This window comes from Choloepus didactylus, chromosome 18 (assembly GCF_015220235.1).
Source record: "Choloepus didactylus isolate mChoDid1 chromosome 18, mChoDid1.pri, whole genome shotgun sequence".
Lineage (NCBI taxonomy): Eukaryota > Metazoa > Chordata > Mammalia > Pilosa > Megalonychidae > Choloepus > Choloepus didactylus.
Window position 1 is genome coordinate 61,151,906 of NC_051324.1, and position 16,825 is coordinate 61,168,730.

At 37.8% G+C, this 16,825-nt stretch overlaps 1 protein-coding gene across 1 annotated transcript in view; it reads right to left on the minus strand.

Moving 5' to 3' along the window:
- The window catches only part of LOC119514808 (leucine-rich repeat-containing protein 37A-like), a 74,591-nt gene that overhangs the window by 32,770 nt on the left and 24,996 nt on the right, over positions 1–16,825 (minus strand). The window contains exons 4-6 of the mRNA XM_037810529.1: positions 15,196–15,267; positions 12,203–12,274; positions 11,461–11,541 (exon numbers count right to left, since the gene is read on the minus strand). Coding sequence (XP_037666457.1) covers positions 11,461–11,541; positions 12,203–12,274; positions 15,196–15,267 — 225 coding nt within the window. The remainder of the gene's footprint in view (positions 1–11,460; positions 11,542–12,202; positions 12,275–15,195; positions 15,268–16,825) is intronic.

Consider the following 16,825-nt stretch of genomic DNA (forward strand, 5'->3'; position numbering starts at 1 on the left):
AGCCGTGCTGGGAAGCCCAGTCTGACACGGAGTCTTTCCCGCAGCACCGCACACATGCCACAGTGTCGGCCGTGGACAGTGGCCTTTAATACACCCACGGCTGACTGTCCTGGAGCTGGGAGGGCGGTGCTGTGCGGAAAGGGGGAAGTTAACGTGTACCAGTCAACCATCTTTGAATCGGGATGGGAACGCCCCTGCGTGGCCTGGCATCCCAGGGCTTCCCTGGAGGCTGGCGCACACTTGTGATGTGGCACGGCCCTCCCTCAGCAGAGGTCCTGGAAGAGCACAGCTGGGAAGGCGGAACCGCTCAGAGATCCCAGGGACCCTACGTGAATACCAAGGACTTGTGGGTCAGCAGCAGAGACAATCGGTGGAAAGACTGAAATGAAGGCTTAGGCTCTGGCAACAGCCTTAAATCTCCAGGAACACCTGGGAGATTTGATTATTAAAGTTACCCTTCCTCCCTAACTGCTCAGACACACACCCCTCATTCAGGGCAGACGGCACTGACAACACACCCAAATTAAGTGCACCAGTTGGACCCCACAAGAGTCAGATCCTAACACACCACAAAGTTCGGGAGAACTGACTTGAGAGGAATAGGTGACTCATGAACGCCATCTGCTGGTTAGATAAAGTGTATGCCACGAAGCTGCAGTTCTGACATATTAGAGATCAAGTATAGTAAATGCCAAGAGGCCAAAAACAACAGAAAATCTTAAAGCATATGATAAAAACAGATGATATGGAGATCCCAAACCCAGAACTACAGACAGGCAACGAGAGCATGGCACAGGATATAGAAAATATAAAGAAGACCCTAGAAGAGCATAAAGAAGAAATTGCAAAAGTAAATAAAAAAATAGAAGATCTTATGGAAATTAAGGAAACTGTAGGCCAAATTAAAAAGACTGGATACACATAATACAAGATTAGAGGAAGCTGAACAACAACTCAGCCTCCTCAAGGACCACAGAACAGAAACTGAAAGAACAAAAGAAAGAATGGGGAAAAAAATTGAAAAAATCAAAATGGACTTCAGGGATATGAGAGATAAAATAAAACATCCAAATTTAAGATTTATTGGTGTCCCAGAAGGGGAAGAGAAGGGTAAAGGTCTAGAAAGAGTATTCAAAGAAATTGTTGGGGAAAACTTCCCAAACCTTCTACACAATATAAATACACAAAGCATAAATGCCCAGCGAACTCCAAATAAAATAAATCCAAATAAACCCACTCCAAGACATATTCTGATCAGACTGTCAAATACTGAAGAAAAGGAACAAGTTCTGAAAGCAGCATGAGAAAAGCAATTCACCACATACAAAGGAAACAACATAAGACTAAGTAGTCACTGCTCAGCGGCCACCATGGAGGCAAGAAGGCAGTGGCATGACACATTTAAAATTCTGAGAGAGAAAAATTTCCAACCAAGAATACTTTATCCTGCAAAACTCTCCTTCAAATTTGAGGGAGAACTTAAATTTTCCACAAACAAATGCTGAGAGATTTTGCTAATGAAAGACCTGCCCTACTTCAGATACTAAAGGGAGCCCTACTGACAGAGAAACAAAGAAAGGAGAGAGAGATACATAAAATTTTAACAGACATGTATAGAATATTACATCCCAGGTGACCGGGACACACATTCTTCTCTAGTGATCACAGATCTTTCTTCAGAATGGACCGTATGCTGGGACATAAAAACAAGCCTCAATAAATTAAAAAAAAAAATGAATTTGTTCAAAGCACATCTCTGACCACAATGGAATACAAATAGAAGTCAATAACCATCAGAGACTTGGAGAATCCACAAACACCTGGAGGATAAAAATGAGGGGGAGATAAAAACATTCCCAGATAATCGAAAGCTGAGGGACTTCATCACCATTAATCAGTCCTATAAGAAATTCTAAAGGGAGTTGAGCAGGCTGAAAGGAAGGGACACTAAACAATTGACTGAAACTACATGAAGAAATAAAGATTTCCAGTAAAGATCACATGGTAAATATAAATACCAATACTACTGTATTTTGATTTATAACTCCACTATTTACTTCCTACCGGATCTAAAATACATAAACTGTGATGAAAAATCAGTGGTTTTGGACTCAATGTAAAATATGTAATTTTTGACAAGAACTACATAAAGGTGGGGGAATGATGGAGTACAGGAACATATTTATGTGTCATATTGAAGTTAAGTTGGTATCAAAGAAAAACAAGACTGTTATAGATTTAAGATGTTAAATTTAAGCCCCACGGTAAACATAAAGAAAGTATCAGAGAATACGACCATAGAGATGAAAAGTAGAGTAGGGGTTCCGAAAAGTGGGGGAAGGGGAAATGGGGAGTTAAGAAATGAGAGTAGGGTTTCTGTTTGCAGTGAAGGGAAACTTCTAGAAATGGATGGTGGGAAGGTGATAGCATTGCAACATTCTAAATATGATTAATCCCACTAATGAAATGCTAGGGAGGGGTTGGAATGGGAAGATTTAGGCTATATATATGTTTCCACAATTGAAAAAAAAAAAGACAGTCTAAATAGATGACAATTAAATGCCAAGGATGATCCTGGATGGGATCTGAGGATGGAGGAGAGGAGGCTCAAAGGGACGCAGATGGAACACACACACACACAAAGAGGAAATTTAGAATATAAGCTTTGTATCAATGTTGAATTTCTTGAACTTCTTAGCTGCACTTAATGGGATTGCATAAAAGAATGTTCTTGTCCATGGGAAAGGTATATGTGAATTATATTGTTTGTTCAAAAATATGTGCAGCTTGTTCTCATATGTTCAGAGGACAGAGCAATAGATGATGGATGATAGGGAGGGAGGGAGGGAAAGAAAGAAATGGTGGTGTGACAGGATGTTAAAGGTGGTGGATCGGGGTATGGGGGGAGGGGGATCGGGTATGATGGAGTTCTATGTATGGGGTTTGTACTGTTTTTGCAACTCTTCCTGTAAGATTGAATTTATTTCAAAATAAATTTATTAAACTAAAAAAATTAAAATGTTAAAGGTAATTCCCAGAGCAGCCACTAAGAAAATAACTAAAATATGCATAGTAAAAGAAATGATTAGGTAATTAAAATGGTACACTAGAATCTAACACACAAAAAAAGGCAGGAATGGAAGAATAGAGGAAGACCCAAGACAAGATATATAGAAAAAGAATAGCAAAATGGCAGATGTAAAGCCTACATAATTAGTAAATACATTAGATATAAATGTAATAAGCTTTCCACTTAAAAGGCAGAAATTGGCAAAATGGATTAAAAAACCAATCCTACTATATACTATCTACAAGAGACTCACTTTAGCTTCAGAGACACAAATAGATTGAAATGAAAAGGATGGAAAAGATACACAATGCAAGTACTAACCAAAAGGGAGCAAGAGTAGCTATACTAACAACAGACAAAATAAACTTGAACACAAAAGTTGTTACTAGACAACAAAGATGGATATTTTATACTGATGAAAGGGTCAATCCATCAGAAAGATAAAACAATTATAAATATATATGCATCTAGCAACAGAGCCCCAAAATATATGAAGTAAAAACTGACAGAACTGAAAGGAGAAAAGGACAATGCAACAATAATAGCTGAAGATATCAATATTATACTTTCAATAATGGATGGAACAACTAGACAGAAGATCAACAAGAAAACAGGGAACTTGAATGATACAATAATCCAACTAGACAAAACAGACATCTATAGGACACTTCCACCCAAGAACAGCAGAATACACATTCTTCTCAAGTACACATGGAACATTTTCTGGGATAGATAACATGTGAGACCCTAAGACAAGTTTCAATAAATATAAGAGGATTGAAATTATACAAAGTATGTTATCTAACCACAATGGAATGAAGTTATAAATGAATAACAGAAAGAAACTTGGGAAATTCACAAATATATGCATATGAAACAACACACTCCTAAAAGGGTCAAAGAAGAAACAAGGGAAATTAGTAGATACTTTGATCTGAATGAAAATGAAGACACAATATATGATAACTTATGAGATGAAGGTAAAGCAGTACTCAAAAGGAAATTTATAGTTGCAAATGTACATATTTTAAAAGAAGAAAGATTTCATATCTATAACTTGAGTCCTGCATCTGAAGGAACTAGAAAAGAGCAAACTAAACCCAAAGCAGTAGAAGGAAGGAAATAATAGATTGGAGCAGAAATAAATGAAACAGAGAATAGAAAAATAGTGAAAATCAACAAAACCAAAAGTGGTTTTTTTGAAAAGATCAACAAAATTGGCAAATCTTTAGCTAGACTGACCAAGAGAAGAAGAGAGAAGAGTCAAATTCCTAAAATCAGGAATGAAATGAATTATCAACCTTACAGATATGAAAAAGATTATAAGGGAATATGATGAACAATTATATGCCAACAAATTAGATAACCTAGATGAAATGGCCAAATACCTAGAAAGACGAAACTACTGAAACTGACTCAAGAAGAACTAGAAAATCTGAATAGATATTTTGGCATTAAAGCCTTTAAGGTCATCATGGGATCTGTGCAAGTAAGCTCCTCCACCTTTGCATCTCCCCACTCCCCACTTTCCCCCCAGTGATTAAGAATATATAGCCAAAAACAATTTACAAAGTTTGTTATCCTTCTCCCAATCTTATCTCAGTTCTTCAACCCTCAGTCTTTCTTAACAGCTCGTCTATGGCCTTGCACCCAACATCTTTATGTTTCTTCTCAACCAGACAGTTCTTTCTCAAGTGACATTAGTATCCTAGTGAATCAAAATATGGGACAACCCTATTTTATCCTTTTTTTATCCTCCTATCTTTTCTTCAAGGTTTTAGCTGGGCAAAGGAGAGACGGAGTGGGAAGGGACTCAGCAGCTCAAGTTCAGACAACACTGCAGCATCTCTTTCCCACAAACCAAGGGATACTAATGGTTTTAGAATCACAGTCGACTTTACGTTAGAGATCATTTCTGTTTCTTATCCAAACTCCTTGTTTTCTAGATAAACTAAGGTGCAGTGAAGCTGAAGAATATGTTTAGGGTCCCACAGCTAGCTAATGTATTTATAGGTCAGAACTCCATTACCTTTTTGATATTCATGGACTTATCTTTATGGGAATAAAATGTGACAACACATTTTATTAGCTTCAAAGTCTTCCCCAGACTCAAAGTTTAAGAAATATTGTTCCAAGTTATTTTTAAAGTATATATTAGAAGAGGGGAACTTAAATATTTTTGTGTAAGCCTTCTGATATAGGACAATGGGACAGATGAATGGTAGCTCACAAAAATAAGGGAACATTTCTTACCTGTTATTTTTTTTTCCTCCAAATTCTTCTATACACGTCCAGACATATGGGCTACATTTCCTTTCTACTAACTGAAGAGATAGAGATGAATTGAGGACTGAAACATGTCATCACTGTCCTGAATGTACTGAAATCCTAACAGCTTTAGCTGAAAAAATGTCCAAAACAGGCAGTGAAAATAAATTTAAAATAGGACTCTAAAACTATCTATGCTAGAATCCCAAGAGAGGCAGGGAAAACTGGTTCCTTGGAGAAGTCAGTCAAAGGAATAAGCAGAACGAGCCAGATCCCATTCCAATGTTTGAAAAGACTTGGGGATGGAGTGAACCTCTTTCCTTTATTTATTCATCTACATAGGTCCATGAGCCACGAGAACATGACTTCCCACAAGAAGCTCCTCAACACAAGAGCTCTAACAGAACCACATAAACCCCTTCTTGGGGCAAAGCCTAAAGAATCTGAAATGGTGAGCCTTCATTCAATTCAAAGTTCTGAGAGTGACCTTGAAAAAGACCCTCCGGCTAGGTTATAAAATGAAGGAGTAAGGACCAGAGGAAGAAGGAAGGGCCCTGGAGGCAGGCAGAATTGGGTTTGAATTCTTGCTCTGCCACTTTCTGGTGATGTGACTTGAGTAATGAACGTCTCTGAGCCTTACTTCACACCGTTTACCTCACCAGGTGGTTAGAGGACTAAATGAAAGAGCATGTGTGAAGCACAGCATGGGGCTGGGCATAGAGTAGGTGTTCAGCAGGAATGCTGTCATATGTGCACTGACCAGTGAGCAGAGATCTCAGAAATGCCCAGAGATGGCCTGGCCAGGTGCCCCAGGAGCATGAGATGCTCATAGGGAGATGGAGCTCTCTGCTCTAAAGGTCCTTTTCAAGTAAGAAATCAACTTCAAGACACAAGGAACAAAAAGCCCAATTGTCATCATTCAGCTATTAGAAGGGAATGCAGAACTGCAGAGAAAATTATTTGCAAAGCTCTAAGTGGTTCTGCTCCTTATTAATACTGTGAACTCAGGCAAGTTACCCAAGGTCCCTAAGTTTCAATTTCCTCATCTGCAAATTTGAGACAATGACATCTACATCACAAGAGTTGTTGGAAAAATGAAAATGAAATATAGTATGAGCTAACATGTATTGAGCACTTACTATGTGCCAAGCACTATTTTAAGAGCTTTATGCATGCTATCTTACTTAGTATGATAAGTAAAAGTACTTAATATAGTGCCTGGAACATAATAAGTACTTAAAGAAATGTTATGGGGTGGAGGAAGAATTACTAAGCTTCAGAGAGAAAAGAAGTTACCTTTTATACAAGGAAGAATAAGACAGTTGGGAGAAGAAAAGTATAATAGTTGTTGGGTATGACAATCTTAACATTCTGAAACATTACAAATTAAACAGCCACTCTAAATCACTCCAAAGGACAACCCCCAGTTATTTTCATCTTTAATGTTATGCCTTTCTGAATCTGAGAAGAAGCTGCCAGGATTCCAGTACATACCAAAAAGTGATGAGAACATCCTGAAGTACATAATCTTTTGTGCATCTACAGCTATCTAAAGGAAACCGGTGTTAGTTGCCTTGGGTATTGTTAGGGCATCTCCGTGAATGCAGCTCAATTTGTCTTCATAGCGTGGCCATACCACCTCATTGATATTCTCAGCAGTGGGGCAAATAATTCAATAGGGATAAGGCTAGGATTTCCCACTTATTCTCTCTGAGCACTTATGTTCTTGGCACTATATTGATGAACCACAGACAAGCCAACCTATGAATGTGTTGCATCTGAATAAGGTACATTGCCTTTCTACATTGTAAAGTCCTTCTGTTTTTAAATCATGAAGCTTGTATTTTTAGAACCAATAAACTGACTAAAAGAAAATTTTTAAAAAATAAGCCATCGATCTGGACCCGTGTAGGAGAATGAAAAAGAAGCACTTTAAAGTCAGGGGAAAAAGAGTATACCAAAGTCAGGGGGAAAAGAAAGTACACTTAACATTTAGGATAATCAATCACTGCTGGTTTTCCATAATATATTTCACTCCTGATTTTATCTGAAAGAGATATGATTACCACTACCATTCAAAGAATGGTACTTTACTAATAAGCTCTTGGCACATCTTTGTGCCAAGATTTCAGATTAAAAAAAAGACTGACTCTTAGCACACTTGTAACTTATTCAATCGCTGTTTGTCAATAATATCTAGACTTCATTCAAGAGCTTTACTGGGTTGTAATTGCCTGGGACCCAGGGGTAAATCCGGGTTTTATGAGGCCTGCAGCTTATATCTTATATAATTTGGGAAATCATCACTTATAAAAAAGTGTAGAATTATGAATACAAAAATAGCCAGGGCCCCTCCCAGGGCCTTGGACCTGTGAAAGTGACGGGCCCTGAAGCTTAAACTTCATTCAGTTGGTGATAAATCCACCTCAGCTGGGACCTTTTAACCAACGTTTTGCTAATTTTTTTAATGCAAGGGAAAATATTGTTTTTAACTTATAAATAAATACCCCAGTACTGTGTCATATAGGTCATAAAATGACTTAACTCCAGGGGTGGCATCTTCTCTTGGCAACTTGCCTTTGGAAAGACATGCAGTAAGGGTTATGTCTCACCTACGGAAAATGTTTTCTGAAGCAAACACTTTTGCTGTTAGAAAAATTCAACCAAAAATGAAGAAGAATCCCAGCCCGCAACACACACTTAAGAGTAGTGTGACTATTGTGCCAATCTTTTAAAAGTAACTATGAATTAGTTTTAGGGGTGTGGCTCTATTCAAATCTCATGATATGAGTATCAATATATTTCCTGCACCAGCTAGCTTTAATTCTTTTAAATCTTAATATTTAGCAAATGCCTTTTTCTGTTGTTTACGATGAACGCTGAAGCTGGAGATAACCAAGCTGGTCTCCCCTCTGTCCACTTTTGGTGTGAATCTTTTCTAACCCACCACCCATTCCCGCCTTTGTCACCCCCTACCCTGCTACCCTGCTGCAAACATCCTAGCACGGCTCTTGTTTGTTTTCCCATCAATACCCTTCTCCTCCTTCCAGTCCAAAAGACTCCTGGGGACAAAGTCTTTGCCCTGTAGATGACGATATCTGCCTTCTGTACTTCATCTATGTTGGCAGCTGCTGCTTTCTCTTGCTCTTTGATCTGATGAATTTGCATCAATTTCTTTTAAGATTGCACATGTCAGGTTTAAAGTTAATGTTGTCTATATCATTAAAATGGGTAAAAATCAGCTCTGCAAGTTAGTCTATATATTTATTTTCCTGTTCACCATTACATTTCTCAGTGCTTCTTTTAGAGCTGAGTCCTAGCTGGTCAGGACATTCCTTGTGCTTTCTTGTCTCTGCCCTAAATGGGTCAGAGGTATTTTCTCCTGTCCCACTCTTCTTGAGCACATAGCAGCACCAATCAGATTGCCCAACTGCTTCAGTGACATGATATGGGAAGTTCAACCTCAGTCTCCCTGCAGTCTTCTTCTGGCCACCATGTCTGTACACAGGGCAGAAGATCTATACATTTGTAGCCAAATCCAAGAAAAATCTTCTCTGGATGCACTTTTCCGGCTCTGCCTCACTCCCCTGAGGGGGCTGCAGCCTCCTTTCTGGTCGTCCCCACTCCAGGCAGGGTGGCGGGAGCCTCGCTCCTTGGGAATGGGACCGCATCTGTGCCTCCGCTTCTGCCCCATTCCCCAATCCCCCTCCCGCCCCGGCCACTGGTGCTCACCTCTCGCCTCTGCCTGAAATCATTAAAATTTATCAACTGTGCGTCCACATGTTTTTTCTTGTGATGCCAATATAACTATAATGAATGGATTCTTATGAGGAATTCACCATATTATAATATAATTGTAGGTTGGTGAGTGTGCTGGTTTGGATGTATTATGTCCCCCAAAATGCCATTATCTTTGATGCAATCTCATGTGGGCAGGAAACGTATTGGTGTTGATTGGGTTGGAGACTGTTGATTGGGTGTTTCCCTGGAGATGTGAGTGAGATCTTTCACTGGATAATTTCCAAGGAGGTGTGACCACACCCACTCAGCATAGGCCTTGATTAGTTTATTAGAGCACTATATAAGCTCAGACAGAAGGAGTGAGCTTGCTACAGCTAAGAGGGACACTTTGAAGAACTCACAGGAGCTGAGAGAGGAGCTTCAGCTTACAGAGACATGTTGGAGATGGCCTTTGAAAGCAGACTTTTGCTCTGGAGGAGCTAAGAGAGGACAAACACCCCAAGAGCAACTAAGAGTGACATTTTTGAGGAGCTGAAGCTTAGAGAGGAACACCCTGAGAGAAAACCACTTTGAAACCAGAACTCTGGAGCAGATGCCAGCCATGTGCCTTCCCAGCTAACAGAGGTTTTCCAGATGCCACTGGCCATCCTCCATGAAGGTACCTGATTGCTGATGTGTTATCTTGGACACTTTATGGCCTTAAGACTGTAACTGTGTAACCAAATAAACCCCCTTTTATAAAAGCCAATCCATTTCTGGTGTTTTGCATCCCAGCAGCATTAGCAAACTAGAACAGTGGGTGCAAGGCATTTGTACCAAAACTACTGTGATGGTTAGGCTCATGTGTCCACTTGGCCAGGTGATGGTACCCAGGTGTCTGGTCAAGAAAGCACTGGCCTAACCATTGCTGCAAGGACACTTGTGGCTGGTTAATAAATCAACAGGCTGCTTTATTAAATCATCGGTCAATTGGCTGCAGCTGTGACTGATGACGTCAACACAGGACAAGTCTTCCACAATGAGAGAATGCAGTCAACTGGATTTAATCCAATCAGTCGAAGACTTTTAAGTGAGGCAGATAGAGGACCTTCACTTCTTCTTTGGCTGACCAGCAAAGCGTTTCCTGAGGAGTTCGTCAAAGTTGCCAGTTCATTTCCTGAGTTCATTGGACATCTTCATTGGAGTTGCCCGTTTGCTGCTTGCTTGCCCTATGGAATTTGGACTCATGCATACCCACAGCTGCATGAGACACTTTTATAAATCTTATATTTATAGATATCTCTCATTGATTCTGTTTCCCTAGAGAACCCTAACTAATACAGCTACCAACGCTTCTTCATGGAGGGACCAAGCTCTCTGGTGTGCCGGCAAAAGAAAAATGGACCCCCACATTGCCTTTCCCCAAGTTAGGCATCAGCAAATTAAAGAAGTGAGGGGAACGCAGTTACAGATGCACCCCAAACACCTCCATCTAACCTGAAATGAACTGTGTAATGCTGGATTCCTGAACCACAAGACAGATGGACAGTCTTTTCCAAAGCCAAGCTTAGAGGATAATCTTAACGTTTAGTTTAAAATCCCCTTCAGGCCATTGAACATGCCCACTATGATTTGCTTGTGTGAAAGAAAAATCAAAGAATTTTGAGGTTGAAAGGGAGTAAAACCACCACTTCTCATTTGAGGAGCAGTCGGGAAAGAAAGTACTCGTCTAGGGCCAGGGCAATGTACTTTCTTTACGAACATTTTTCACACGATAGCTTAACATAAACACCATCTTTCTCTATAACTCAAGGATTCTTATTGTCTACAGGTAACTTATAACTTCAAAGCTATATAGTTTTAAAAAATGTTCTGGGTGATTAGAGAGAGAGGTGCTCTGTGGCGGGTTTTCAGGCCTCCATTCTGCTTTACCTTCTGGAAGAAGCTGATGGCCGAGAAAGAACCCTGATTTTTGTTCCGTGGAGGACCTTGCTCTAAGTTTTTTTCTTTGCGGTTATATATTGCATACACTTAAGCACTTAAGGACTTTGCACGAGAGTCAGAATCAAGTTTAAATTCAAAAGTGGAACTTCAAGGACATTCACACATCTGAATATTATCTTTGGGATTCCCATGACGATGCTAATTTGAGTGTTACTTGCTTAGTGACTTACTGCCCTCGCCAAAGGTCAGTTCTAGGGAAAGCAAAGCATGTCATATATGAGTCAGATGAGTCTTTTGGCCTTTTTGTACCTTAGTTTCCTCATTTAAAAAAAAAGGAATCTTAAGACAATACTTTTCATAGTATTTGTACTGGGGTGACTTATACCCAGCTAATGGATTAACTATGCTTTTATGCATAAATAACCTTTTTACACATATTCATCTTCTATTTCACTTACAACTTGTGTAAAAACTGCATTCCATGCCAAGCCTGAAATGTTCCAAAGCTGAGTTCTGTGAGTAAATTGCAACCAAGATTTCTACAAAAAAAAAAAAAAAAGGACACAAGCAAAAGATAAAAAAAAAGATACTGTTTCAGAACATTCATCCTTTGACAGTGATTCTAATTTATATGTGATGAAAGATAACCTCAATACTCTATCCATACACTAAGAAAATCTCACTGTGGAAGATACTTGCTATGATTTATACTTTCTGATTGATCCATATGGTGCACTAGGTACATAACTGCAAATGTTCAATAAATACTTGCATTAAGTGATCTTCATTTCTCTACAAGAGGATTTCTCAACCTTGGCATTATTGACATTTTGGGCTGGATAATTCTTTGCTGTGGGGGGCTCTGCTGTGCATTGTAGGATGTTTAGCAGTATCTCTGGCCTCTGCCCAATAGATGCGAGTAGCACACTCACAGGTGTGACAACCAAAAATATCTCCAGACATTGTCAAATGTCCCTTGGGTGCAAAATTGCCCCTCATGAGAACTTCTGTGCTAGAATGATTCACTCTGGTCTGTGTAATAATTCTCATATCAATCTTTGCTAAAGATGAAAAGGATTTGCTACCTAATTTAGTAGTTTTCCACTAGCAAAATTTTAATATTTCAAAACAAATAGCAAAGAGATTATAATTAAGTTTTATAACATTTCCAAAAATAATGAAGTTATATTTGTAACTTACACAAACTGCAAAAAAGGTACTGGTTCAAATGTGCGTCTTTCAATAGACTGTATTTTATTGCAGGATACATCTCTATGAAAAGGAAAAGGAAAATATTGCCTCAATATCTGATTAATAAGAATAAATGCTAAAGTTTAGAGTGATAATATGGAATTGGTAGTTTTTTGTCTAAACTCCAAACCTTAGCAATTGTTACCTGAACTTCCAGGGTCCCTAACCCTGTCCCCACCTCTCCTAGAGTCTTACCTTCTGGTCTTGATAAATAAAATATACAACTGTAGATCCTGACAGATCTTTCCTGAGAGCAGAAGAATTGATTAGATGACCTTTTGTGGTCTCATTAAATTTTAGATGATGAACTCAAAGTTTTTATCCCTTTTTGTAATTATAATTTCTAATATTAAAAGAAATATTCTCACATTTACACACCTTCCTGCTTTAGTTCTGGTTTTCTAAGCCAGCCCAATCCTAGAAGAAATTAAAGATACCTTTCTTCTACATAATTTGAAAGGAAGTTACTCTTCTAATTAATAGATAGCTATGAATTAATTCAAAATTTTACTTTCTCTCGTATTAATAGAAAGTCGTTTTTGGTTTTATATTGCCATGAATACAACTTCTGCAGTTGCATGGTTGTGAGACAATAAAAATGAAATAGGACTGGGTATTTATTTGAAAACACCCATTCTTGACTACAGTTGACCCTCTTATTTCCATTTACCCTGGCGTAGTCCCTCACATTTCACCTGTGGGTGTAACAGTCTTCTGACTGGTGTCTCCATCTCTAGTCTCTCTTTCTGATCCATCCTGCTAGATTAACTCCCCAGAGTGGTTCTCAAAGACCAGCATCATCTGAGAACTTATTGAAGATGCAAATTCTTGGCCCTACTCTAGACCTACTAAATCAGTAACCATGGGGGTAGAGCCCAGAATCTTGAGAACCACATATCCCAGAGCACTGCTGTAATAACATGGTTCTCCATGATGGTTCCTCAGTTTGGCATTCAAAGCCCTAGAAGATCTGGTTTAATCTCCTACTCTCCCTACTTGTACCATACAGGTACTCATGGCATTCCTCAAACACACATTCCACTTTCCTGCATTTGTTTTGCAAGCTTAGAACATTCTTCCCAAGATGTCTGTCTGATGATACCCAAGGCCTGTAGAGGCCCTGTTCAAAGACATTGTTCTAAAAACAACTTTCTTGATCCAACTGGAAGTCTTTACTCCCTTCCTCTGTGATCCAGAAACAATTTATGCTTCTCAGTGCCCATCTCTTTTTCTTCTTTTTAATAGTTATTTTTGCATTCCATTTCCTCTGAACATAAACTCCTTGAAAACATGGACAAGGTTTTGCTTATTTGCTTATTTGCCTGCCATGTTTAAAATGGACACATGGACATAAAGCAAACTCAAATATTTATTAAAGGAATGAATAGTTGGGGAGTGAGTAGGACAATGACTATTTTTAAAAGAAACGTAGTTTTATTACTTCAAGGTTCCCTCTTCTGCACCTGTGCAGCACTTTGTTTACCATTAGTGCCTGTTGAATTATGGTTTGAGCTTATATGTTTATTTCCCCTGTGAGATCCTGCATTCCTAGAAGGTTCAGATCCCTGTCTTACTCATCTTTGATCTCCAATATGAGGGCACAGGGTGGCATATTTTTTTAACTTTTTTATTGGTTGGCATTTAAAAAAAATGAATGACAATATATATGCTAATGTGAAATAATTAGTTAACAAAGTATTTGAAAGTAGAAGCAATGAAGGATGTACTCCATTGAGCAGTTGTCTCATTTGCCCAGATGCCAGAGGTGCCCAAGAAAACCAATGCAAAAGTGGTAAACTCCTAAGGCCTAGAAGGTTTGATAATTTGGAGGATTATTTTTAGCATCCTGTGCAGTTCTTAATATCCACCTTCCCTTAAGCCTTCTAAATTTGTGAGAAGAATTCATTTGTTAAAGAGCATCATGAATTAGTATAATAAGGATTAAAGACACATACAACCGTGGACCACATAAAAATAAAAATCACACTTTTATAGCAAAGGACTTGGTCTCTCCTTACCTCTAAATAGACCTAAATATTATGCAGGGATTCCCTCCTTGGCAATGGGTCTTGAAAGATTTTTATTTTGTAATTGGCAGTTAGGAGCATTTCTGATATGCTTACATGGTGTAAACGTTTCTAGCCATACCACTTAACTGTCATTTTAAACATCTATTTGTTATATGGGATAATGATTCCTGCATTGAAATACTTAACACCAGTCTGTTCTCTTGGTAGCTAAATATGTTCTTGATAATATAGTTTATGTAATTCACCTGCTTAAGTAAATATTTAATTTTAAATGTTGATTTAATTCAAATTAGATTATCAAAAAATTTGGGGTTAATGGCATTCAAATTAATGTAGGTGCTCTGTATTTTCTTGTCCTTTAAGCAAAAATCTGGGGTTAACTTCAATTCCTTTCATTCTACTAAATCAACTTTTCCATTTTCTGTAAAGGCCAGATGGTAAACATGTTAGGCTTTGCTTGCCACATACGGTCTCTGTCACATAGTCTCCTTTGTTTCTTTCTTTAGTTTTACAATCCTTTAAAAATGTAAAAACCATTCTTAGCCTATGGATTGTATAAAAAAAGACCATGAGCCAGATTTGATCTGTGGGCTGTAGACTAAATATAAACAGATGTTATATGGACACTTACAAATCAAGGTTCATATGGGTATCTATAAATACTCAGAGCTCATCACCACTTTCCATCTATCAATGAAGTTTCTTTTTATCTGTTTCTTGTCTATATAATTAAATTGAAAATGCAAAGGAGGTATTTAATGTTAGAAATGGGCTGAGACTCTATAGACTTACAGAATTGCAGGATTTATTGCTTGAAAAATTTTAGAGGTTATCTAATTCAAACCCTGTATTCATTACACAGATAATATAACTGAAAACTCAGAAACAGATATGATTAACTAATTGACTTACAAATATTGGAGGGATAGCAGGCCTTCAAATGTATCCTTATGTAATTCGCTCAAATAATTGTCACTGAGAATTCTGAAAAATGAAAAGTTTATTTCTGGATCAAAATGCAAACTACAACTATTTGCTATACAGGATTAACTCCTATATATGGGGGAAACCTGGGTAATGTTGCATCCTGAATACTCCAATTCTTGTATAATTGAGGGATGTGATCTCTGCTCTGTTTTTATTCAAACCTTTCTTCTCCTGTCCTCCTTTGTGTCTACCTCCCTGCCTCTCCCTCTACCAGTGACAAATACACACACTCCATCCACTCTTCCTACCAAATCGTACATTTAATGCCTCCTCCACATCACAAAGCCCCTGTTAGAACACAGCTCGGTGGCACCGAGATTGGCAGAGCTGCCATCTCCTCCTCTCTTTCCCCAAAATTCATTATAGAAGCCCAACGTGGACCATGTCAGGGCTGCAAGTGAAGCCATTTGACTTTTTTTTCCCCATTAAAATTTTTTTGTGAGAACTAAAATGTGCATAGATTGCATAAAACACAAATGTTGGGTTTAATAATTATAGTGCTCCCAGTGTGTCCCTTTCCAATTCTAACCCTCTCTCTGATCCCTGGAGGTAATCACTATCCTGGCTCTTAGGTTAATAATTTCCTTGCTTTTTAAATATAGTTTTGCCTATTATGTGTCAACCATAAACAACATGGTTTAGTTTTGCCTTTTGAACTTTATATAAATGGAATCATATGATATGTATTATATTCTATCTCAACACTTTGCTCACTCAACATTATTTTGTAATGTTAAGTACATTAATTTGCAATGGAGCATATCATTTTCATTCAACAATATGTTTGTAAAATTCATTATGTTGTTGCATGTAGCTGAGGTTGGCTTATTTCATTGCCTTAGTGCTGCATGTCCAATGAGGTCACTGTGAGACATGTGGCTAGTGAGCACTTAGTGTAACTGAAGAACTGATCTTTCATTTTATTAATTCTAATTATTTTAAAATTTAAATTAAAAAAACGATAATGCAGTTATTGGAAAACTTTTGAGTATCTTTAGAACAATTTGGGTGTGCAATACTATTTTTTCAACTGTCAATTTTATGAAATATAAATACAGGTCAAGATATGAAATAAATACAGATCAGTATTTCTGATGAAAATTTTACAACTAAATTGACATTTCAAAGACTTGGTATGGAAAAAACAATGTAAACTCTATCACTAACAATTTTTATATTGCTTACATATAGTAATGATAATATTATGAGTATATTGAAGACAATATAAAAAAGATTGTAGAATATCTCATTAATAATGTTTATACTGATTACATGTTGAAATAATACTATTTTGGATATAAGTGTTAAATAAAATATATTAACATTTACCTCACCAGTTTCGTTTCACTTTGAATTTTTAAGTGGTTACTAGAAAATTTAAGATTACACATGTGAACTCACATTATACTTCTACTGGACAGTGCTGTTTTATAATAGTCCATTGTATGACTATACAACAATTTATTTACCCAGTTTTTCTAGGTTTTGGTTATTGTAAACAACACTGCTATGAACATTCTTGTACTTGTATTCTAGTACACATGTGTCGCAATTT